A 25,886-nucleotide genomic window follows, 5' to 3' on the forward strand; every position below is an offset into this window, starting at 1 on the left:
TTCAACACGGACCCTACAAGGACTCTCCTTCTGGCCCTAAAACACCAGCTTGAGTGATGTCCCTGCCAACAATGAGATTCCTCACATGAATAGCGGGAGCCTAGTGAGGCCCAAGGTAACCCAAACCTACTTCACTTGGGAGCGTAGAACCAGCTGCCGGTTGCCTGCTGAGCAAACGTCCACCACCACTACCCAAAAAAACAAACGCAGGCACGTACCCAGACGCCTCACAACCCGTTTAACACGCACAAAGAAGGGACAGCAAGGGGAGGCTCCCGTTCTTTTTGTTTGCCACTCTTTGTCTACACCTTTTAAGAGATAACTGAAAGGCTTTTATATTGCCAAGACCCCCATTTCGGACCAAAAAGGACCCCTGCAGTCGTGTCAAGGGCAGCCCAATAACATCTCGGCCTCAGTGCTGGATTTGGTGAAAGTTTTCAGCAAACGCTTAACCTTTACACTTGGGGCACCTTCCCGGAATTTGTAAAGCCTGCACCCGTCATACGATGCCAAGAAGACGACCGGATTGTTACTTAGAAAATGTCTGGGTGTTCATACTCTCTTACGCTTTATTTAAACTATGACTAAAAGATAATGATTTATTCAGGAAGATTATGCTCTTTAGCACACTCAACCATTAATTTTTAGAGTGCATCTAAAAGCTATTTCCATATGAAGAAAAAAGAATTTTCTGTGGGTAGAATTCTGTGGCTGGATGGATGGATGGACGGATGGATGGACAGATGGACGAATGGATGGATGGATGGATGGATGGATGATTATTAAGAATGTTTTACAGTCAGGCACTGGAAGTGTGGAAGTGGAAGCCAACGGTAAATTACACCAGGAACAGGGTAAAGCTATCTGGAGCATGTTGGAGGTCCTCACTAAACACCCAGGAACATTTGTAGATGTATTTGTTTATATATAAAGTCACTTTGTGTTTCATGTTCCCTTACACTTCACTGTTAAAACCTGAGAGGTGCTACGCTATTCGACAAGGAGCATTCTGGGAAGTGACACGATGACAGGCCTAGTGTTTATCGTTTCTCTTATTGTTCTCTTCTATGCCCTGAGCTCCAGGACTTTGTATGTGAACCAGCGTAAACAAACAAAGGTGCTGGAGGTCAACCCAAGGTCAACGGTCACATTTCTGATTCAGGAAAGAAGTTATCGAGCGGAAATGAAACCATGGATAGAACTTGCGGCCGCTTTGTAGACCCTGATTTTCAGCTCACAGGAAAATAACCAGACAAATAAAATAACCAGAAGAACAGGCTACAAACATCTGACATAAAAGAGACCTTCGGCAAAATAAGTCGGGCATTTATTTTCAGAGATATAAATACATAGAGGACATAAATTAACAGCAAAACAATCGTTTATTGGAATGATAAAAATACCTTCACTAGCGTGGTGGAGCACAAATATAACAGCGCTAACATGCTAACCAATAGCTGACATTGTATTGTACTTGACATCTCACCAAAATGGGAAAATTTCATTTTTGCCATGAGAAGTGCTGACCCAGGAGAAGGCGGGCAGAGGATTGGTGGCTTTGTGTCTGCATTGCGGTGTAGGAAAGATCTACACATTTGTTTCTCTTTCCTATTACAGAGAAGACAAAAAGCACCTGAGTCCAACTCCTGAATATTGATGCAATTTCTTTAAACATTTATTATGATCCATTTACACAAAGCAGAACATTTTGTACCACTGGGAGTATTTTCGACTGGCAAAAGTAAAAGGAGATTAAGACTTAAAGGTAATGTGGATTTGTGCTGAATGTGCATTGTTGCAGTAGTTCAATGGCTAAATAAGGATTTAACTGAAACTTGGGAGAATGGCCTGCATCCCAAGGTAATACATTTCATAAGCTCATCGGCCTCGGCGGGATCTATCCCTTTAACGTTATGCTAATGGCATTAAATTGAGAAACAAAATTACATTCGGTAAGAAGATGCAATGCAACACTCCCTCTTACTGGGCGGCTCGTGGGGGACCGTGATCTCACTATCGACAGCAACACCTGCTGGTCTCATCTCGCAGAGTTGGGTGGAGACCTTTCTATTACTCACATCTTTGATGAGTTTGCCCCCCCCCCACATGTGTTTTTTCGTGTCGTTTTAAAGCACCATCTTACGGGATGTGATTTATGGATTAAATGTGAATGAAACGAACTGTAAAGTCTGACTCGATCTTCTGCCTCTGGCTTCTGGCCAGACGGCACGTTGAAAGGACCTTGCCAGATGGAAAACAAGCGCCTAGCGTCTCTGTCGCACGTTAAAGGACAAATGGAACTTTTACAGCCAGAAAACGACCCCTTTACAACATTCGAACTGGAGAAATTTCAACAGGGAGCAAAACTTTTCTCTTGAGAATAAGTCTTGGAAAAAAATAGTGCTTATCCATTAAAAATAAGTGGCTTTATAATTAAGGATTTAAATTTATTTATTTATTTTAAAAACCTACCCAATTAAAAATAAAACAACAGCCAATTAGAACTGAATGACCTGAAAAAACTAATTTAAATATTTTGAATCTTTCAGAGTAAACCAGCGTCTTACTTAAAGGATTACCCTCTGGGGAGTCTGCTGATGTTTTCCTGAAACATTACGCAGGGATATCATCAATGGAACGTTAAGCCGGCTCCCATACTTTAAATTAAGGCTATAAACTGAATTCTGCCACCAATATTACTGTGAAAAACATATAATAAGCAGACAGGGATGAAAAGCAAAAGCAAGATTGCAATATGACTGAAAAGTGAGTCTTCTTTAAATACCCCTCTTCAGAAATCAGGTTCTTCCCTGAAAAGTAACTTACTGCAGAACATTAAAATTGCAGGAGGAGGTACTGGTATTTTCTAAATGCATCTTCCTATGTACAGAAAATTGAAGTACTAGCCTAGAAAAACAATTTGAAACCCTGAATATGAAGAACAGTGTAGTATGACCACCCACATCTCAAAGTATCTTGCACATTTATAAATGGGGACAAACCACGCCGTGTGCTGATTGGTCCTCCGTGGCCACCGTAATGCCGCCGCCTGTGCCTGGGGCCCGCTGGCCCGACCTGTCACTCCATGGCTTCGTGGTCCTCAGTGAACAGGTCCGCCAGGTCTGCTACCGTCAGCACCGATGCCTCCGAGTGCTTCATGGTGGCGGAGGTGCTGTGACTGATGGAAACACGGCTGTTACAAGCAGTTCCCAGATCAGAACCGATGTGTTTGGTGCTGCTCAAATGCCACTGCTGCAACCAGTCAGCTGTCAGTAACAGCGAAGTCTGGGGATCATGAGTATCCATTAAGACAGGACCTATTCTAACAGGATGTTTTAGGTTTTAAGAGATGTGGTCCTTCCAAGGGCTTAGACAGCGACTCACTGCGTAACAGTGTGTGACGCAGTGTGTGACGAAGTATGTAACGCAGTGTGCGACGCCTTGTGTGACCATATGTAATTCGGTGTGTGAAGCAGTGTGGGATGCAGTGTGGATCACAGTGTGACGCAGTAACATAGTGTGTGACGCAGTAACATAGTGTGTGACGCAGTGTACCATGTAGTGTGTGACGAGGTGCGTGACTGCAGTGCATGATGCAGTGTGTATCACAGTGCGACGCAGCGTTTGACGCAGTATGTAACACAGTCTGTGATGCGGTGTGGGTCACCTCATGCTCAGGTGGGGGTTTCAGGGTTCTCTAGTTGCTCCACCAAATACACAATGTGATAAAAACGTGTTATTTTGACATTGTGGGGACATTTTTTCGGGAAATTTAATTTTATTAAAATCTGTGAACGCAATAAAAGTCCTGTGTTGTGTTTGGTTACTTGTGGTTAAGGTTAGGGCTGGGTGGGGGTTAAGGGAGTCATTGTGGGATTAGGGTTTTGCCCATAGAAATGAATGGATGGTTCCCATAAAGATATGAGTACAGGCGTGTGTGTGTGTCCTTATTTGGACCGGCATCCCATCCAGGCTGCTCCCTGCCTCGCACCCTGTTTCCTGAGATCAGCTCCACGCTCACTGCAGCTCTTACATATGAGGTTATGGAAAAATGCACAGAATGGACTCAGAACACATCAAATCAAAAAACATTAATGAACTACATCCGCTGTCCTGCTGAACAACTATACTATGAAATAAGAATCACCTTTTTTCCGCGGTTTTTAACATGGTCTGCATCCTTTCTTCTATGGTGGATTTAATCAGGAACCGGTGGACAAAAGTCGGCCTGGTGACGTGAGAAAGAGCCTGTTAGCGAACAGCCATCAGTGTAGAAATGGCGTGGAGGTTAACAATTCAGTAGATATATATATATATACAGGGTCTGATGACAATCACTAATAACATGGCTCCCCCTGTGGAGCAGAGTGGAAGATCTGAAGCTGACACTTGCTTGGTCTGGCCGATTCGGTGCACCCTCCCGATGGCCTGCAGCTCGTGGGCGGGGTTCAGGATGGGCTCCACCAGCAGGACGTGCGTAGCCTCGATGATGTTCAGCCCGTTGGAGCCCGTGTGCAGCGGCAGCAGCAAGATGTTGATCTTCTCGTCGTACTTGAAAGAGGAAAGGTTCTCCTGGAGGGGCGAGAGCAGGACACAACGATCCATCCATCTTCCAGAAGCAGGGTGGGAGACAAGCCCCCAGCCTCTCCCAGAAAGGAAAAGATTCAATGCCAACGACACATCATTGGCGTTTTTGAATTCTAATGAATAACCTATGATGACATGAATTTAAATGTGATATATTGATTAACACTGATTAAGAACGACAAGCACAGAGAACAAGAAGCGACTGGATTTTTTTTGTTCATTTTTATTTCGGAAGACAATCCAAATAGTGAGATCATGCCTACAGACTCATAATCAGAAATATATATATATATATATATATATATATATATATATATATAAACTGACCTGGAATTTATGAATCCCATTAATCTGTGAGAACTCCATGTTGTTGTCGAAGAGGGCTTGCGAGATGATATCCAGCACGCCCTGCCACTGAAAAATCACACACAAAACGCTGGTCAGCATCGCCCCGCGGTTCATCACGTTAGATTTCTGTCGCACGTGTGGAAAACCGGGTGCAGCATTTCCGCTTTAACAGGTCGGGTTCAGTCGTGCGTGGAGGTGGCAGCTTGGGATGGAATTCACCGTGGAAAACACGAGTGCTTTGGCAGCCGGATCGGCCATCTGGATCTTCTTTAAGGTCCTCACTACTGCTTCCACCTTGGTGGAGTGACTTCCCTGAGGTCAGGATGACAGGAGCAGAGACAGCAATAGCACTTTTCCCATAATGCCACCTTAAAAACCTGCCTTAAAAAGCCTCGCTGAACTTAAAACACACTAATGGTTCAGGACACTTGGAAAAAAAGGAGATTCAAACTGCAATCAGCTGCTATAATTAATCAAAAGTAATTACAGCATCCCTGCCCTAGTTTCAGGTACATTCTCCTGAACACGAAGAAGACATTTATTAATCATAATTTTACTTAAATACAAGTTGGAAAGTTTGCATGGGGCTTAATTTGAAATAAATCAATTTAAAACTCTAATCAATCTCAAAAACAATTTATGTTTTTGACACGATATATCCAGTCTTTGCCATAGTAAATATCCGGTGCTGATTGCTGATAACCAATCAGATTGTAGAAATGGTTGGTCCAAGCAACTAGAGGAGACAGGAACAACCAATCAGAAGGCTTGCTCCCTCCTTCTCTATGTTGATTGGACCCACCTGATTGATTATCTCTCTGAACTAATCATTTTTCGTTCTACCCTCAGAACACTTTTGTATAAGTAAAACTCCCACAAACTGTACTGTCTTGGTACTTTGTCTTGTTTTGCACTGCATGCTTGTTGGTTTGCACTTTGTCTACCCAAACTGCATGCACCAGATAAAGTTCCTCTTTTACGTGTGTCAAACTGTATCAATAAAATTCTTAACAATTAATAAAACCTAACAACAGCGGAACCTCGAAGCCGGGAAGGCAGCCTCACTCTGACAGGGATGTCGTGTCCTTGGCTGGCCGCTTGGGTGGTGAAAACGTAGGAGATCTCCGTGTGGGACGTGGTCTGCCTGCAGATGGCGCACTTGATGGCCCGCCGCCGTGTGCCCACGCTGTATTGCTCCAGGATGATGGCGATGCACTCGTTGCAGAAGCAGTGGCCGCAGGTCAGCACGGCCCACTGGCACGGTGATGGGGAAACGCAGTCATGGACCAGAAACAAGCACCAAACCCTCAACTCCATCCGGAAAACTGCTATTACATCCTTCACTTAACTATTTATAAAAAGCAACCACAAGCACTCATAAAATCTGCAGTCTTTATGGATGCTTATGTAAATGTCAGGAGAGGAGTTTAACTACGTAGTGAAATATGCATCCATAAAGATTTAATCTCTTCCATTTTTGGGAAGATTATTCTGGAATAGTCATTAGGTTTTGCGGAGCCCTGACAGGCAGGGTAACTGTTGAAGAATTATTTTCTTCCTCATTACATCCTTCAGACAGGGATCGGGTGTTTCGCTCCCAGAGCCGCCTATTTAACAAGATAAGGGTCAGGTAGGACAAGTACCTACAGCGTTGGCTGATTCTGATTTGACTTTAAATAGATTTAATGAGGACATGTGGCTCTGATGGTTTGGACTCTGTGCCCGTGGATCAGAAGGTCACCGGTTCAAATCCTGTGGTTCGCAGAGTGATTTCACCATCGGGCCCTTGAGTAAGGCCCTTTACTCTCCATTACTGCAGTAGTGACTGACTGACCCTGCTGCCTCAATTGTATGTCGTTCTGGATAAAAGGACCTGCTAAATAAATAAATGTAAAAACATCCCTAACAGAGATTGGCTTTGTTTTTCCAGGGGGGGGCGAGGCTGGTCTCTGCAGCAGATGGCCCCGGTACGCAGTGAGGTCACTGGCAGCCGGTCGAGGTGACGAGGCCCTGCGATTTACCGCGATCCCAAGCGAGCGGTGCGGAGCCGGCGGACGGGCTCACCTCTCGTCCAAGCGGCCGGGCACAGATGGGGCATGGTTCTGGGTTCAAGCCCCCTGTGGATTTGTCCTGGGACTGTAAATTGGTATTCAAGAACGGAACAGGCATGAGCTGCGGCCATAGCGAAATTAACTGACGACACCGGTGAAAAACGACAGGATCCTTTCTGAGATTTACCTTCTCGAGATTCGTGAGGTACAGGAACTGGCCGAGTTTCTTCTGAAGCTGGGATTTGGCTACTGCTCGGTCATTTAAGAGTTTCACTCGGTTCTGCTCCACCTTATAATTGTTTTTAAAAAACAACGATAAAAAAATAAATGTGCATCGTAAAAAGGCAATGATGTCACAACCACACAAAACTTCAAGACAGGCACACGCCCATAAAAGAAAATAAAAATCTGAAGGATTTTGGAGGGACTGTTAATTCGAATGACTTTGTCTTGTTTTGTGTTGTCTAATCCTGTTCGCTGTTCGTGTCACTGAATGAATGGTTCAGTTGTGAATTCCCCTGTGCTGAAGTGCAAAAGGCCAAAAAATAATCTTAAATCTTGAGCTTATCGCACACACATACTTGATTTCATCAGTTATTTACATGTTGTTCCTCATTATGGAATTTTGCTCCCATCTCTCAGGAAAACTGGGGAAGAATTCCTCAAATTAAGACCCAGATAGAATACAAACTGATAATATGTAATATTTTTTTAATTTTTGGTGTGGGGGCAGGGCCACCCCGGGGACGCCCACTCACCTCGTGCGGCTCGATGATGTGCAGCACCTTGGCCTTGGGCTCGTCCGGATGTCGAACCCGCAGACGCTCCGTGGCCATGCCCAGCTCGTCAATGGCTGACACGTGATCCCGGAGCACCATCCAGTACTCGTGCAGTAGCTGCCGACCCACCGGCCAGAAGACAAATGCGATTTCTCTACAGCTAAATGCTAATATAAAAAGGCTCAATCTTCATACCTCTGAACAAGACAGCTCAACTGAAACCTTATTAGGTAGCACCTTAGTTTAACGTTTGCTTCATAACTATTAGAAACTTTTACTAATCATGTAAACATATGAATGAAGTGTAAATCTATCTCAATAAGTTTTGCAAGTGAAGTGAAATGACCTGCTAAGCAACTGCTTCGGTACATTTTCCTATAGGTCCGTCTAAAAAAAAACAAAATGGAAAACATTACCCACAATGCACGGCTGCATACCTTGTACTCCTTCTTCCACGCCTCGAAGAGCTCCATGAAGGTGGTGCCTTCCTCCAGCAGTGTGGGATCCATGCGGCGAGCCTTGGCGAAGGACAGGATGGCTTTCAGCGAGCGCTCCGTCTCGCTGGCCGCCCACAGGCCGCGACTGGTGGTGGGCAGCCGGTCGTCCACAAGGCCCTCCTCGTCCTCGATCATCTCCTCAAAGATGGCTGTCTGGCCCTTCACACTGAAGTGGGAAGGGGGCAGATTTGGGGTATTTTCATTGCACCTCCAATATGCAAAAAACACTCCTACAGTAGTTGTTACTAGAGCAGTTAGATAAACAGATGAAGCTAGATGAACGATCACCGACATGTCGTTCACTACTCAGCAGCCAAAGAGCAGCTTCATTTATTTGTTTATTCAAAGTGACTTATAGCACAGAGAAGCGCAACATGCTGAGATTTGAACTCAATACCTGTACACGATTAGTGCAGTACTCTAGTTTAACGTGATTGTTGTCACCCCACTTGCACACAATGAAATGCATCCATATGTAACATCGACAAAGCAGGGGGCAACTAATTCAGTGCATGGGTGGTATCTCAGTGGTGCCTTGCTGGTCAGGGTTTCGAACCAGCAACCTTCTGACCACAAGTATGCTTCCCTAACCATTAGGCCACCACTGCTAAGAGTTGCTCCTACAGCAGTCTTTAGAAATAGGACTAATTCTGTTAACTAAGGTTTTTTTTTGTTGTTTTTTTCTTGTACACATGTATACTAGGGCATTTAATCACCCCCCCCCCCCACCCAAGGTTGACAGCTTGTACCCTTGCAACACCCCACCTGACTGATATAATCCTGTACTACATCAAACACATACAAACACACAGCTCCCAGTTTATCTTCATTGTAGAAGTACCTCTCACTGTAAATGAGCTTGGAGTAGGCTGGTCTGATTGCACATAATATGTGACCATGTGTGAGTGTACTGTGATGTACAAGCATCCCTTTCAAGCCGTTCCCCTCATTCCTGGATCGTATGGATGGATCGTGTAGTACAATACTATTAATGGCAGATAAACACCACTACATTTACCTAATGAATAGGCGGGAAATTATAAAAAGGGAGTGCTCGTCTGCACGTTTGTCTGTACGTTTGTCTGCATGTTCGTCTGCACGTTTGTCTGTACGTTCGTCTGCACATTCGTCTGAATGTTCGTCTGCACGTTTGTCTGTGTGTTCGTCTATGTGTTCGTCTTTAAGCCCTCTCCATACAGAGACAACCGTGTCGTGCATCTCCATGTTTTTGCGTGGCAATTCCCCGGCATTGGCATACTCACGTGTGAGAAAACAGCTTGGACTCGTAGTCCGTGAATAGTTCGTCCGCTTTGCAAAACACGCAGCTGAAACGAAAGTAAGTGACATTAGATTAACAGCGGGCAACTTCCATTCAACTTTAACACCAGTCATTTGTTTGTTGCGGTGTTATTTTTCATTCTTTTTGCTAATTTGTTTTTCTTAGAGTTCCGACACCCTCACTGTCCCACTTACCGTTTGAAGGTGTGAGAAGGGAAGGGGTGGCTGTGAAGTAAGGGCAAAGCTCATGATGTGGTGCACTGAATGGATTTGGGTGCCATCAGTAATTAATGCTGCCGCCCAATGTTGTTATACTGTGTGTTAATAATAATAATCCAATAAACAAACAAAACCCAGAGAAACACCGAGAGAAAAAGAAAAGCTCTTATTTTCGCCGAACAAACAGGCCCTTAATCTCAGCTGCTCCAGGGATGCTGGATGCTCTCCGACCCTAAACCCTCCTCACTTTACGTCACCAGACTTGACCTTCTGTGAATCTCAGCTTCCAAAACAACGTAAATATCTTTGTGCAGCCTGAATGTCCATTATTTAAAGTACTCTGCATGCTAACACAGACGAACATGGAATTAAGACAGCATGAATGGAGCCCTTTGTTTTGACTGTTTGCCTCATTAAAACACTTCAGGGACATGAGTATTTGTCTGGATGGTGTAAGAGGGAAGTCATGTGACCCCTTCTGTTTGTCCTGGTTTGTTTCACTTCGTCTTTATTCCTTTTTATTCATATAATGTTATCTTGATTTTTTTTTTGTTCCCCAGGATACAATGAACTGGTTCTGTGCGGCTGAACTGATGTTCATGCGATCCAGGGAATTATGAGTTCGCTTTGAGGTTTTTTTTTTGGCATTCCTGCCATCTGCCGAAAAAGGAGAACTTTCGTTTGTTTATCCTGAAAAGTGTTTTGCTGCAAAGCCCCTGCCCCCCCCTTTCCGTGCGTCTCTCGAACGCCCCCGAAAAGGAAAATCTTCCATATGAGGGCTCAATCTGTTTCCCTGTGTCACATGACTCCCCCACAGGCTTTCCCACAGTCCTATAAACATAGCTGCATCACAGAACACAAACGCTTTAACCAGCAAATGGGATCAACCCATCAGTCAACCAGCCAATGGGGTCCACCCATCAGTCCGAATTGGGTTAAACCCAGGGGTGTCAGATGAGCACGGATACCCTGGCAAACTTGGGGGTCCAATACTTTATAGGGGCCCTGAAAATTATTCCTCCGCTCCATGGGGACCACGGATACCATTGTCTTGGGTGTCGGCGAATTCTATGTACTATATATGAGACCCATATTTCTTCGTATTGAAAGTGCCATCCCTAGCCCAAGGTGAGCCTAGAATTTCTAGCTACGCCCCCCTGGTTAAACCAGGTGGAGACTGACAGGTAATTAATTCTGCTGTTCAGATGTTGCATGAGTGTAACCAGAGGGCAGGAACATAAGTGACGCTTTGGCGCCCTGAGACCAGCACTCACTTGTTAAGTGGCAGCCGCACTGGTCTCAGGTGGCAGATGGTGGCCTCCTCGATGACCTCCTTAGACGGCGGGCCCTCCAGTTTCTTCACCGCGCCCTGCACTGTCTTCTGGGACTTGATCAGGTCGTCCATCTGAGTGGTGAGCAGGAACTGCAGGCCGCGACCGTCCCGGAACCTGAGGGGATGGATTAGTAAAGAGGCACGTGGGTACGGGGGTCGGGTATGAGACGCTCCTCAAAAGCCGCAGCTGGAAATTCCCATGATTCTCGCTGTTTTTGTTGTTATTTAAGGAAACCATTAAGTAAAGGCCACAGCTTACGACACAAAATTTTACACAATTAGCTGAACAAGGCTAACAAAACACCTCCCTTAAAGGGCACTAAGGCTTAGAAAGTAGAACTTCTCAGTGACATGGCAAATGAAGCCACAAAGCTACATGTTTCCCATTTTAATTATAATATTTAATTATATATATATATATATATATATATATATATATATATATATATATATATATATATATATATATATAAAATCACTGATAACAACAGGCTGTTCTCAACTGACGCGTAATTAATCCATGCCCCAGACCCTTACATAAGATATATTTTTCGGATTCACCATTCAAAACACAAATAGCAAATAATTCATACGCCAAAAATATACTAGTAAGACATACTAAGGACCACATATAAAATACATGAAACAAGAACATTTAAATACTGTAAATTCACTATGAATGTACTCACAAGCGTATGCTATTTTGCATTAGTGCCTCCGTAAACTCTATGTGTCCTGTATATTTCTTGTCTAGATTTATGTAAGTCAGTTCCACGTAAGTCAAGATGCTCTGTAATAGTCGGGAACAGGAGGGAGGTGAGGGAGGCAGTATTACTGGCACCTTCCACCCTGATGTCTGCCTCGCTGCTCTCGGAGCTCGACTCACTTGTCTGCTAAGGACAGCTTGCTGGGCTCCTGCTTGTAACTGCAGGTCAGCTCATTCTGGATGCGCTGCACCAGGTCGTCGTCGATGGAGTAGCGGATGGCCTGCTGTACCACGTCCAGCCACCAGGGGGACTTCAAATCTACCTGCAGCACAAGCACAGGTACGATACTGGTTGCTAAATCCGACTTTCTGTATCGACAAATTAAAATGAGGTCAAACGGTCTTACAGAACTTTTAACCAGTAACTCACTTGGACAACCAAGTTAAAATGAACTGTTACTAGATTAATATTTTTAGCTGTTACCAGATTAGAACTGGTGTACCAGCTTAGCGAAAGCACTTAATAAATGCATCAGTACATATATAATAAATTAAATGAACAAATGTACACATGCATATATATGCACATGAATATAAATGCATATAAAAAAAGGATGATGATGATTTGTGGTCCCCGCCCCCGGCCACACCCACCTTGCCCTTCAGCTCGCTGATGCTCTGCAGGACGGGCTGCAGGGCCTGCTGGGCGTCGGAAACCTCCTGATTGGACTTGGTCATGTAGTGCTGCCTTAGCTGCCCTGCCTGGTGGAGGACCGGGGGGGGGGGGGGGGTGTTGCAATCGGGCACACATTTAATTGCACCTCCTTAGGAACTTACAGGCAAATTTACTTTCCCACTGAAGCTCTTATACTTAGATAAATGCAGATTCCCTCACTCATACTTCCACAAAGTTACTTACACGAACATGCTCACATCTAGAAGATTTCACATGTACATGTGTGTATATAAACTGATTCAGTAACACCTTCTATGAATGTCCTGTCTCTAAGAATCTATGAACACATTCATAAGACATTATAAAACATTCATTACCAAAATGGTTACAAATATTCATAAAAGGGAAAAACACATTATAGCCATGTTTATTATGCAGTATTGATGCTTTATGAAGCTCTCATCTATAATGCACTATAAATACCTTCATAACACAGTACAAAGCATCCTTAACGCTTATACTGACCTTTATAATGCATTATAAAGGTATCTATAGTGCAATATAGATGAGAGCTTCATTGGAGCTTATGAAGTATTTTAATTAACACTATAATGCTTTATGACTGTCAGTAGAGAATGTTGTAATGCTCTATTAATTCTAATACCGACCATTATAATGCATTATGAATGTAAATATATAGTGCATTATAGATGACAGCTTTAAGCGAAATGTTACCACTTATTTTTTAGGAATCATGTGACAGGGACAGAGTGGACACACCTCTTCCTTCAGTCGGTCGTCTCTCAGAGTCGGGGGTATCCCAGGATGCTTTGCGCTGAGCAGCTCCATCAGATTGTGTGTGGCGTGTAGCCTCTGTTCAGACACAGGAAAGGGGTAGCGTAAGCGTAAATGCATACAGAGCCTGTGGCGGAAATGAGGAAGAGGAGGACAGACGTGGATGGGAGGAAGCTGACCTGGAGGGAGTCCGTTTTGAGCCTGTCTTTGTGCTCCTCTGAGGAGTGCAGCACCTCCCTGTACATCTCCACGGCCTCGACAAACTCACCTGTGGGAGACAGAGAAAGGGCTCCTTCACACTCCTCCTTTAAGAGCGATGTACTCTAATGCGCATTAACAGGTGCAGGAATCGAACCCGCAACCCTGGAGGTGTGAGGCTGCACTGCCCCACAAAGGCAAGACACAGTAACTATGCTGGCAGGGAAACTGAGAAAACGAGTTTCAGAGTTTTCCGACTGTCTACCCATGTGTACGTCTCTTCAAAACCGAGCAACTGAATGGAGATATTATATCACAAGTCAAAAAACAGTCAAACAGACTTTTGCATTTTGTAGTTCTTCAATTTTGATAAAATACACAGTTAGGTGGTTTTGCCTTTCTATGGTAGTGCACTGCTCTGTGCTGGAAACATAGTAACTACTATTAATAGTTATAACTGCTTAACTTTGACAGATGATAAACTTCGCTGATAGCTGGATATTTTTCTGGAGCATAATTTAGGTCGGCCGTCCTTCTCAAACAAGGCCCTGGTAGGTGCTTGAGGCAGCAACCCTGGCATCCGTGCAGCTAGGGGGCGCACCTCGGATGATGTGGATGCCGGCCAGGCCGTTGAGCGCACACACCAGCTGCCGGTGTGCCTCCTCGCACTCCACCCGGCACTTCTTCTGCAAGGTCTTGAGAAGCTCCTCCATCGTCATGGTGCTGAAACAAGGGGGGGGGGGGATGGTTGACCAGAACCATAGACACAGGCCTAACATCAGCGGTCTAAATTCTTATCATCTGTACCGTTTCAATGAAATGGTTTAAATTAGCTTCCTCATTCTTAAAGAACTACTACCAGTAGCTCACCTGGATGACAAAGTTATTCGAAATCGATACTCTGAGTAAATTAGTACTTGTGGAGATGATTAGGGAAGCACCTAATTAAATGCTTTTTAGGTGCTTACTCACCAGTACTAGCACGAATACCATTCCCAACACAATGCAACAAATCCATCGTCCAAATCACACCATGACAGCAGCTGGTGGATCTTCTGGAACATCTGGCCCGACGTAGCTCAGCTCACCTCTTCTGGAAGGGCAGGAACTCGCCGCGGACAGCCTGCGGGTGGCAGCACGCCTGCCTCAGCCTGAGCAGCGGGTACAGGATGCTGTTGACCGTCCGTCGGTCCAGACTTCCCAGCCGCAGTGACCAGTCTGAGATCTTCCTGAGTTTGTGGAGAGCATCCTGGGAACAGACCTCGTGCTGCCGGTGGTAGAAATGGCCCTCGACCGGAGAGAAATTCAGCCAGTGGATCTCCTCAGTCTGAGGTGGAATCTGAATCTGGTGTGGATTAGTGAAGAAGGAACCCTTTAGGAACTTTGTTTTGGTGCCTCATTAAGATACATAAATGTCTGAACAGAAACAAAATAAAACATCAACTATAATCGATATACATCATTCTTGAATTATTTACTAGATCTGTCTTTGTAGAATTCACCAGACCTGGTCAATGACGTCCTTCTTGGCCGACCTCCACAGAATCTGGCCAATGACATTATAGAGGGGTTCTGTGTTTCCCCGGCGATAGGGGCGGTAGAGGAGTTGGTCCCACCAGTACTTCACCCAGTAGGGGTCAACCCCAAGGAACAACACAAGGCCGTATAGATCTATGCAGGGGAGTGATGCAACACGTTAACTCTCTAGAGAGGCAACCTCTGTAGACAATGAGACCACAACCATGTCACCAGCTAGACCATGTTGCCCCATGAAGGTTTTACCTTCTAGGCCCCTTTGCACGGGAGTCCCACTCACACACCAACGGTTGACTGAAGAAAGGCGCAATGCCATCTCTGCGGCCTGCAGGGGGAGACAAACGTACAGTGAACCTCATTGCATGTGAGGTTGCACTTCGAATATTCATGAGGGTTAACTCACATTAGCGGTGGTACACTCCACCATCTGGGCTTCATCCAGGCAGATGCGCCACCACTCGACGGCCACCAGGGGGCTCGGTATGGCCATGTAGCGCTTCTGGTTGCGGAAGCGGCGGCCATCCTCGCTGTTGCTGTGCGGGATGTCCACGTAATTGAGCTCGGAGCGCAGCACGTCGTACGTGGTGATGACCACGTCCTGCTCGGCCAGGAAGTGAGGCTGCACGAAGCCGTGCTTCTTCACGCCGCCGTAAACCTGGGACGGTGAAGAAAATAAACCAAAAATCGAGCCTTCTTCTGGTACCAAAATGAAATGAAATCAAAATGTAATTATAGAGCACATTTAAAACAAAGGTCAACCAAAGTGCTACATAAAATCAAACTAAACAAACCAAAACAAAAGGACAATAAAAGCTGAAGAAATAAACAAAAAACAAGAAAAAATGGTGAAATAGAGGAAAAAATTGTAGCAATAACTTGTAAAGTGGTCTGTCTTTCCACCAAAATGAAGAGAAAATTAAAGTTTTTGAGTGACGTTTATATCATCCCATAGTCCCTCAATGCATTGACAGTACTGAATGAACATTGATTAAAATTCATCATCTCATTCCCCATAGTTGGAGCTGTGGGACTCTTTCATTCATTCTTGGAGGTTTTGACTGGGCCGAAAGCCAGCACACACCCACAGCGTACCCCACGGGACCAGAGCTGAAAACCAGCCCCCCAGGGAATAGTGCGTTGCTGGGTTTAACTTCTTAACTCTGCAACCATTCTGACAAACATTCTGCCTTTTTTACCGTTTTTGTTTTTGGTATATAGAGCACGTTTCAGGGCACTTTGTTACAGTTACAGCTTTAAACTGCCGTGCAACTATGCAGAAACATAAAGCCAGGCATGTGAAAAATGAGGTAGAAAGGAACACAGTGGATGGCAAACTACTGTGAGGAAAAAAGAAACCGCAATGTGCGTGTGTACCTGTAGGGGGCGCTCGTAGTAATCCTGACAAAGGGCCAGCAGTGATGTTTACCAAACTATCCATTTGCATGGGGCTCCTGAGGTTTGGGGGCCCCCAGCTGACCACTAACAGTCACCACACTAAAATTTTAAATTTGATCCCTATTTAGTTGGTAAAGCAGCATGTTCTGCTAACCAGCAAGCTAGCTACAAGCTTCTGACTCGCTAGCTATTTGTTTAGTTTCTGAAACATCTGTCCGTAAGCGGTGGGTCCTGAAATGACTTTCTGAACTGGAGTCCCAGAAACCTGCCAACAGCTTTGAAAAATTATATTCCGCATGCAGTCTATCTTTCAGAAAAGTCCAACGTGATGTTCTAGGAGGTTCTCGCACCGTCAGAGAGTCCTTACCAGAACCCGGAGCGAGGAGCATCGGATGTGGCGGTTGATCTCGTCCACCCACTGGTGGCAGATGGAACTGGGAGAGATGATGAGGGTGGCCCGTGTGGGGACTGGCTTCATGGCCACCAGGCAGTGGGGGCAGTAGAAGGGCGTCTTCCCCAGACTCTCTTCCTTGTAGTTGACGCACTCAGCGTGCTGCCACAGGAGGCAATTGAGGCATTGGACGCGAGCCTTATAGTCGATCAGGCCCAGTTCCCCGCAGATACACTCAAACCGGTAGTCGGGAGTGTTGAAAGGTAGAACCGCCGAGGCCCGGGCAGGTACATCCATCACGCCTGCACCCGCCACCTCCTCTTGATTGCTTCCCCTGAGGGGATCCATGTCTGTCTCTCCGACGCCCCCTACAGGCCCATCTGCCGGGGCTGTGATTTTTGAATCTTGGGTGCTACAGTTCCTCCCCTCCGACGAATCGTCCAGTTCATGTCGGTACCCGGGAGAAAGGGGCCCCGCAGAGATGCTGCTGTTTAAACACTCCTCCACCAGGGGGTGCTCTATGATGCTGGTGTCCTTCACCTGTCCGGCACACCTGGAGGATGTTCTCCTTTGCTTACTCTCCTGGTGGCCTGCCTTTTGCTTAAAATCAAAGGAAAGACACAAAATGAACAATTACGCAATATCCATATATTTTGCTTCATGTAAAACAACGCAGTTATACATTTTGGCCAGGTAGCACATCTCATCTTCAATGCTGCCCATATCACTGATTCTAGGAAACACAAAATTCATAAAAGGTTACCAGATTTCTCCTTAGTATCAAAAGACTATAATCTTTCATCCATCCATCCTACCAGAGATTAATTCTTAACATTAACGTCTTTGAAGTACTACGTAATAAAATACTGATGGTATTAATTATCCAACCCCCTTCATTTCATAAAAACCCCGAAGTGTACGCACGGATTTCCCAGCGCTGCCCTTCCTCTTGCTTTCTTTGTAGTTCTTCCCTAGCCGGAAGGAGCCAGCCAGCCCTCGACCTTTGACCTGCTCCACCATCTCCTCTTTGATGAGCCTGCCCAGCGCCTTCCGGATGTGGCCGCGGTTCTTCAGCAGGTCGTAGCCGTACGTGGCGCGGATGTAGGTGAAGATGGCGTTGATGGAGGCTCCTTTCCCCACCCTCATCTCTTTTATGGCGGTCAGGAGCATCACGCGTATGGCTGTGAGGATAGAGGCTCAGCGGTTAGCTCTACACCTATAGAGTCGCGGGTTCGAATCCCACCTCTCCCCAAGTCGTGGAGCTTTAACACACATCACTTATAGTTCAACAGCAGTTTAATTTAACGTTCAAGCTCCCAATAATGGCTACTTCTTTGCCAGAGAATATTGTACCACATTAATGCCAACTAGTACCTGGATACGATACTTTTTCTTTGGGTTGCATCTTTCGCTTGTAATGGTCAGTCCCCTCCCTCTTTGTAGGTGGTGGGGGGACAAAGTAGTTCACTGACTTCCCCTGGAAGGCAGCAAAAGAGCAGCCTTTCAGAATGACAAAAAACAAGCCATTTTATTAAATCCTAATGTACATTTGCCTGCCTCTCTGAGTACAGGGACGGATTTGGGGTAGGTGGGGGAGGCGGCGTTAACCGTCTAGAACTTGAAGCTTTAACATCTGAATCACAAGGCAATATTCTTACCCACAACACTACCAACTGCCTGTGTCCCATGTTGTACTGTCAGGCTAAAAAGAGACAGGAAAACAGAGCGAGTACTAACTGCAGGCAGAGTGAGACCGCCGCCCTGGAGGCCTTTCCGGGTATTGACCAAGATGAGAGCGAGAACCTCTACTGTCTTCCCCAGCCCCATCTCGTCTGCCAGGATTCCACCGGGCCAGTCCACCCCAGCCAGTGGAAACTCCCGAATAAGGCTGAGAACCGAGAATAGAGTTACATCATAATTAAATATGGCGAATTTCATGCACTTCCCACATACGGTCTCTCATAACATAAAAAAAGTTTTACTTTTATATTTCATGCACAAATGTCACATGGTTCTTACCAGCCTGTGTAGGGATTATAGAAGAGTTTTTTTTCACAACCAGTGACCACCTCCCTCCAAAGAAAATTCATAGTTCTCTCTGCAGGGGGAGGAAGAATAATTTATAAGTTCACAAATGCTGAGTCATATTTCACATTTGTTTTACACTCCAGGCAGTATTTTGCATCCAGGTCCAATCTTGTGCCCCGATCTGTTTGTTTTCAGTCCATTTCCTCGACAAAAGTCCTATTTTGTCTCTCTGCCAAAACCTCACACTTCATTGACTCTAAAAATAATTATTTTGCGGATGTAAAATAAAAACACAGGGTGGATCATTGGGTAGCCTCACACCTCCAGGGATCATAAAAGGAATCGAGTCTTTATTGTCACACAACCAGAGCCAGTGGAGATTTATTTATATATTTATCTTAGTACTTAATATTGTTTTCTGTCCACAAGTTGCCTCATAAAATTTCTTGTCTCTTAGACATTTGTTGTCCTATGTCCTGTTACTAACTTTTTGTCCCATGTCATCTTACTCTGTGTTGAATTATCCAATCTGCAGGAAACAAACAAGTAATCGTCCGATTGTACTCAGTACTTGTGCCAGTACAAATGAGAATAAAGCTGTTGAATACTTTGAATCCTGGAATCCTTATATCCTTTGAGATATAGTAGTCAGTCCCTGCCCAGTACTTCCTGAGAGAGGATTCAGACGCACGGTGACCTGGTGCTGGATTAGGACTTATGGAAGATGAGCACCTTGCATCACTGCGTCTTTCCCGTATCTTTCTTTCTTCAGCATCCAGTTGACGGCCTGACACTGATAGGGTCTGAGGACAGGGATGAGGGCTTCATGCTGGACCTGCACCGTCAGATCCAGGTCCTCCAGCTGGTGCAGGTGCCTGACATAGTCGTACAGCTCCTCCACGTTCTGTCTCTCCAGCTCGGTGTCGCACTTCCCCTCCTCGCCCTCCACGACCTCTGCCGGGGCAGAAAGGGACACGTTCCTCGGATATCCTCACACACCCCCGCCACCCCCAATGAAAGTAGCACAGGTGATGGGTTACCGGGGATGATGAAGTCGTAAAAGAGCTCCATCAGCTTCTGCATCAGCTGGTTCGCTTTTCGTATCCTGCTGTTCCCCTCGCTCAGCAACTCCGGTCGTCCCAAACCGGCCTCCAACAGGTAAATTCCAACCTGTCATTCCCAAAACAGAAGTAAAGGCAAAATGAGCTAAACGGCTTTGATCCATTTAGTTCAGTGGTACTCAAAGTGTGCACCGCGTACCCCCAACGGTACACAGAGCACCACCTGTTGGTACATCAGAGGACTGTGGTAATTTCAGGTTTTTTTCACCCATGTGGTACTTCGCTGGTTTGATCTGTGGTGCTCGGTGCAAAACGCTTGGGAACCACTGAACCTCTCTGCCAGGGACGGTCTTTTCATCTATGATGAAGGTCACAAAAAGTGGATCCAGCTTTCAGAATGTTTATGACATAGATATTAAAGTGATATGGGTTTGAAATGTATATAGTGGACGGCCTGGTGGAGCTTAAGCTTCAATACATAAAATCCGTCAGCATAAACAATCAGATCTTCAGATCCATAAAACTTCAAATCTTCTGCGCAAGCTGAAATTATACACTGTTATGTTACCTTGATGGACATCCTGTCCTGTTTATGACAAAGCTGGATGATCCTTCTTCTCTGCAGCCACTCCAGGTCTTCCAACACCGAGACGGCAAGAGAGCACTCTACCGGAAAGTCAGACATGGTGGCCGGGTCCAGCAGTCCCTCATCTCTGGGTCCAGCATCTTCCAGAGGGAACATACTAAGCCGATCGCCACTCCGCTGTAGAGCAAGGCGTCTCTCCTCAAGATCCACGGGAAAGCTGCTGGTGCTGAGGTAGAACTCGCCGAGTAACGCCCTCCAGACCTGGTCCCCATTGGAGACGGGCACCAACGCCAACCTGAAAGGTGCGGGCTTCTCCGAGGATGAACACGAGGGCTCTTGCCCGGGCTCGGCAAGCACTAAGGAGTTAGAGCAGCTGGCTTCGAGGTCACCCTTTCCCACGGCCAAGGGAGACACCAACGAGGACTCTGAGGACAGGATGTGGTCATCATCCAGGATGACAGCTTCACTCCTTCTGTCCTCATGCATGTTCCAGTTGAGCTTCTTTTTAGTTTCATCGTCCACCTTGACGGGCGGAGCCCGCTTCCTTCTGCTACTCATTGAGATGGCTTCTGTTGGGAATGGAACAAGACAAAAATGTACATTTAGGTACAGACACTCATTGTATATAGTTTCATTGTAAAGGTCGGTGGTGTGATATTTCAAACGTACTAAAGCTGCTCGAAATCAAGTTTCCGAAGAGGGCGCTATTATTATTTTGCTTTTCACAGTCATTCAGCGATGGCAACAACAAAAGCTCCCATTCAGGGATCTGACCCCTCCTCTCTTTTGCAGTGGCTTCTTAGCCCACTTAAGTACCCAAAAGAAAAGGAAAACTTCCATATTGACCTCATAAGCCACGTTAGACTAGTAGGTCAGTGCAGACGGCGCAACTGTCTCGCTATGCGGCATTGCTTGATAAATAACAGCGACGATACACGACTGGAAATAGGGGAGTCAGGACACATCTGTGGCCACAGAACTCCATCGCCATCGATACTGATGCGTTTGACACCAACTTCAGTGCAACGCGACGCCTTAGATCCACGCACCGCCTCAAACTTCGTCAGCTTCATAAAGATCAAGCTGATTATTATGTGCAACATATTGGTAAACCGTATTTAGATACGCAATCGACCTACTTCCACCAAACTGATATAACTTGCATACATTCCTGCGCGATCATTTCAATAATGGCAGCAATACATTTACATACAGCGACCGTATTTCAGCATCATTAAGTATTATAATAATAACAGCAGATGAGAAGCATGATTTGGACAAAACAGTTTAATACGACTCAAACAGCTTGGAATAGAGCAGCGAACAAAGACAGACAGTATTTACTTTTTATTGCCAACAAGGTCCTTCGGACATATCACTGTCGCTATAATCTGGTGGCGGATGAAATCAGAGGAGCCGCTTAAAAGGCAGCGATAAAATCACACCGAAACGTCCCCATCAAACAAGCTTAGATATTGTCGGAATGGGGTGAACAACGCTGCGCCATCTTTAAATGCAGCAACAGGAAGTAAAACCTTTAACTCACGGCGAGCCAGCGGCTGCCTGCTGATCGTCTAAGCAGACGCCAGGGGGCATTGTTTACCCTTTTATAAGGATCAAGTTGAGTTACATAATTAGTTTACATTGTATTAGTGTAATTGGTTAATCGTGTGGATCATTGAGCTCATTTGTCATTAATGAATTGTTTGCTCCATAAAGGCATTCTTTTTATGGCTTAGAAGCACTATTATGATATTTAATTTATGTATATTAAATGTGATAAATGGGATATATATTGAATATACCATTTACACTAATGTATATACGGTCATTAAATATACACGTATATTGCATTAGATTTACAGAATAACTCCATTTATCTTTCTCCCTTTTTGAACACCTCTGCACCCAGTAGGAAGACAATGTGATATAGTAATATTCTGTGTTTTTTTTTTTCTTCCTTTTTGGCCCAGCCATTGCAAGGTCGAAGTTGTCTGTTTGCCTAGAGTCGGGGGAATATTCACACAGTGATGTGTTCTATTTTAAGCCAGAGGGACGCATCCTGAGCCAAGCTGGTTTCAGAGTTACCATTGCCTCCCTCCAAACTTTCTCTGTTACTGTTACAAACAGAATGCATTTCTCTGTTATGTTGATCAGCATTCCACCGTGATCCGTTCTCGAAGAAGGTGTTAAAGTCTAAGGTGGATAACAGTCATTTTTTTAAATTTGCCAAGCTACTTTCAGTATCCAAATGGGCCTTATATATACAACAATTCTTGTCAGTCATGTTGGATAACAATATACCGCATACAAATTTCGAATGCTTTGTCTTGGTCATGTCATCTATCAATGTTCAAACAGTTCACAAGGAACACCATTGATTTCCAGGCAACTCTTACAGAGGTACAGACTTTTAGGGCAAGGACAAAGTCATTGTGTCCATGTCTCTATGATGTCAGAAGTGCACAGGCAAGCTTATTGGCCACAATGCAAAATGGTACATCTGGTGTAAAACCCGATTTGTACAGTACAGCACGGTGGTGGCCTATTCTACTGTGAAGGTGTTTCTCTTTAATTGGGACAGGGGGTCGGACAGAAGGGAAAATGGATGGTGCAAAATACCAGCGGGTTGTTGAAGAGACGTGCTGTCCACAGCCAGGAAGGTGAAGATGGAAGATGGTTCACCTTTTAGCATGACAATGACCCAAAGCATAACCACCGAAGCGAACTGTGCAGCAGCCGAAGGTCAGTAAGGGTACTGACCTCAGTTGCATTGAAAATCTTTAGATTGTCTTGAAGTGTGCCATCCATCAGCAGTCACCGAACAGTTTGACTGAGCTGCAATAATTCTGTGAAGACGAACAGGCAGATATTTTTCCCTCTAGACATACACAGTTGGTGGTGGTCAAAACAGGCTCAATTTGTTGTATGTTTTTAGGCTGTTGATCAAAAAAGTTATTCGTTTTGACGAAGGGTGTTGACTTTCTGTACCCACTCATTTCAGCCTTTGGAGACGAGTTATCAACATTTTGATAATCATGATGAAATCCCATAGCCTGAGCCTTGGTCACTCAATGTATCAAAGGTAAACTTTTGGCCACTGGGAAATATCTGCACAAATGTGCTGCTTCACTGGAGTGAAACTGTATCTAATGGGGGGGAATATTATTATATGTCATACCGAGATGAATACATAGGCTCTGTTTTAGATCCCGGCTGAGAATGAAGAAATGCTGTACATTTTTGTTTGTTTTGTCCATATTGACCTTGGAAGTGGAAAAAGCATCATCAGTCTTTGGTCCTCAAGGAGATAGACGCTCTCCTGTCTCGTTTTACACTGTCTGGCTTTGATACTGTAGGGGACCCTGCCGGAAAGATTAATTGCTTCCTCTTTGTAACATGTTGCGACTTTGTAGAGAATTCTAACTTATTTCATGTAAATCCAAAACTGTTTCGTAGCATTTACCCAGACAGGCTTAATCTTTGCTTTCACTTCCCTAAAAGTCCGAAAAATAATCTGATGTCCTTCACTGCCAAATATTATTTTTGCAATGAAAAATATTGGTTTGGATGCCTCTTAATGCACTTCCTAAATTCTGGCATAACATCGAACAGTAAAATACTAAAATAAATCGCTGACATCTAAATTATTTGTAGAACAGAATGACATCTGGGATATCTTAATCAGGTCATATTATGGACTATATCACCTCTTATACGGAGATGGCGCCGCCATACGTTTATATGAGGTAATAGCGTTTCGCAGTGCTGAGTTTTCCATGCCTGTATATATCATAAATTTCAATTAACGTGTTCAATCAACTTAAGACTAAGGGAAAACTGCAGATTTGTACGAGGACTATTATTTTTACTTATTAAACTTTTGACTCTGGGAGTCGTAAGTAAGAGTTCATTCAAAACCAGGGATTAAATTCGGGGAAAAGTTGCTTTGTGCTTAAAAACGGACGATTATTCATTGAACATAACTGCAGCCTACGTTTCGGTGCCTTAGCCAATAACTATTTATATATATATGAAAGAAAGAACACATGCAGACGTAGCATAGTAGAAAATAATGGTTTCCTTTAATGTTCTTGAATGTCCTCTCCGTTAATCGGGGTCACACACTGCAGCGTGTGTGTCCCGGTTTTATGATGTACTGCGTAAGTGACAGAGAAAGGGGGCACTAGCGCTCAGAAGGTGGGAAACAAGAGACCCTTAACTTGAGCGCTAGAAACAAGTAGCACGAGCGAGGGCTGGCTGGCTCAGAAATCCGGGAGGGACGCGATGTCTCACCGATGCGGGTATGTCTAACTTCTTGCACCGAATTAATTGAGCTACACGCGACGTGGGCACCACCTCTCATTTGCAGAATTGCATCTGATGTCAATAAGGTAAATACTTTCTAACGCTATGTGCAATTTTCTTTGTGTTTTTCAATGCACAAAGGCTTATTTGTTAAAAGGTAAATAATCAAAATCGAAAGCCAGACCAAATATTTATAAATAAGTCGAATATTGTCCAGTGTATAGAAGAAATGTCAAATTTATGCACGTATGTTCTATTTGGCTGGCATAGCATTAAAAGTAGGTGATTACTTAAATTGTCTTAAGGAAGAATAATATTCCCATATAGTGTGCGTCATGTGTTGCTTCGCTGTTTGTTTAAAGCACCTAATGCTTTTTTTCTGCGTTCATGTTTGTGAAAGGAGAGATCAACGTCAATGTACTTCGCGTATAAAACAATACGCAGATAAATAATAAATAATAAAGAAACATTGGCTTTCGGTTATCCTAAATTACAATGGGGGTTATATCTGTTATATACATTCAATTAAACATCACCCCCCCCCAGCCCCACCTCCTAGAAATAAAAGCGTTACAAAATGCAAAAAATCGTTGCGCTGTCCAGCGTGCTGAAAGTGTCAGAATGACAAAGAGCTGCAAATTAAGTTACATAAATGATAAGCACTGGATGAATATTGGTGTTCCAAATGATAATATATTTAAATCTGTATTTTAAAAGAATTTATAATGTCCGCTATTTGGAAGCTGAGGTTTAAGTTTCATTGCTATAGTTTGCGAAGAATTACGTTCCTTAGCTGAACCCCTATTTAATCGAGCGCTGACGAGGGGAGAAAATATAGGCTACGTAAGTTACATGTGTTATAAACTCAACAAGTGCATCCATAAAGAGCATGAATAAATTTCATGGGGCTTCAGTTCAGAAAATTGAAAGAGCCGCTATTTCTTTCTCTTAACAGGTACTGTGCTCATGTGGACCGCTTTAAGAAATTATGTGCGCACGTAATGCTTACCTTACCAGACGTGGATATCCCCGAAAACAACTTTCAGCATCCCAGCGAAGTTCCCAGATGGATGTGACATTGTTGACGTGACGTGGAAGTGTGGCATACTCCAAA

The 25,886-nt window shown here is 44.6% G+C and overlaps 1 protein-coding gene across 3 annotated transcripts; it reads right to left on the reverse strand.

Moving 5' to 3' along the window:
• Positions 1-1,309: 1,309 nt before the first annotated feature.
• Positions 1,310-21,987, reverse strand: shprh (SNF2 histone linker PHD RING helicase). Of its 3 annotated transcripts, XM_048974678.1 has the most exons (31): positions 21,809-21,987; positions 20,447-21,033; positions 20,147-20,236; positions 19,858-19,987; positions 19,550-19,771; positions 18,809-18,887; positions 18,527-18,677; positions 18,164-18,266; positions 17,714-17,970; positions 16,766-17,389; positions 15,407-15,658; positions 15,250-15,328; positions 14,975-15,138; positions 14,556-14,812; positions 14,069-14,190; positions 13,449-13,537; positions 13,255-13,347; positions 12,453-12,560; positions 11,979-12,121; positions 11,034-11,207; positions 9,525-9,587; positions 8,203-8,428; positions 7,745-7,882; positions 7,174-7,275; positions 7,000-7,071; positions 6,001-6,189; positions 5,155-5,247; positions 4,915-5,001; positions 4,394-4,572; positions 4,148-4,228; positions 1,310-3,178 (listed from the first exon to the last, which is right to left on the reverse strand). In XM_048974678.1, exons 2-31 carry the CDS (start codon positions 21,020-21,022, stop codon positions 3,079-3,081), a joined length of 5,043 nt encoding a protein of 1,680 aa, XP_048830635.1. In that variant the 5' UTR covers positions 21,023-21,033; positions 21,809-21,987; the 3' UTR covers positions 1,310-3,078. The 3 variants fall into 3 exon arrangements, 2 of the variants coding, with proteins under 2 accessions (XP_048830635.1, XP_048830636.1); XM_048974679.1 differs by lacking the exon at positions 20,147-20,236; XR_007382291.1 differs by lacking the exons at positions 1,310-3,178; positions 4,148-4,228; positions 4,394-4,572; ... (2 more) ...; positions 6,001-6,189; positions 7,000-7,071 and adding an exon at positions 7,568-7,633 and having other exon boundaries at positions 7,177-7,275.
• Between the last annotated feature and the right edge of the window lie 3,899 nt (positions 21,988-25,886).

The sequence above is a fragment of the Brienomyrus brachyistius genome, chromosome 14, assembly GCF_023856365.1.
Source record: "Brienomyrus brachyistius isolate T26 chromosome 14, BBRACH_0.4, whole genome shotgun sequence".
Taxonomy (NCBI): Eukaryota; Metazoa; Chordata; class Actinopteri; order Osteoglossiformes; family Mormyridae; genus Brienomyrus; species Brienomyrus brachyistius.

Coding starts and splice junctions, on each gene's coding strand:
- shprh (XM_048974678.1), bottom strand. CDS start 21,022: ATGAGTAGCAGAAGGAAGCGGGCTCCGCCCGTCAAGGTGGACGATGAA. Junction 18,888..19,549: donor GAAAGACGCAGTGATGCAAG/GTGCTCATCTTC, acceptor CTCCCCCTGCAG/AGAGAACTATGAATTTTCTT. Junction 7,276..7,744: donor ACATCATCGAGCCGCACGAG/GTGAGTGGGCGT, acceptor AACAATTATAAG/GTGGAGCAGAACCGAGTGAA.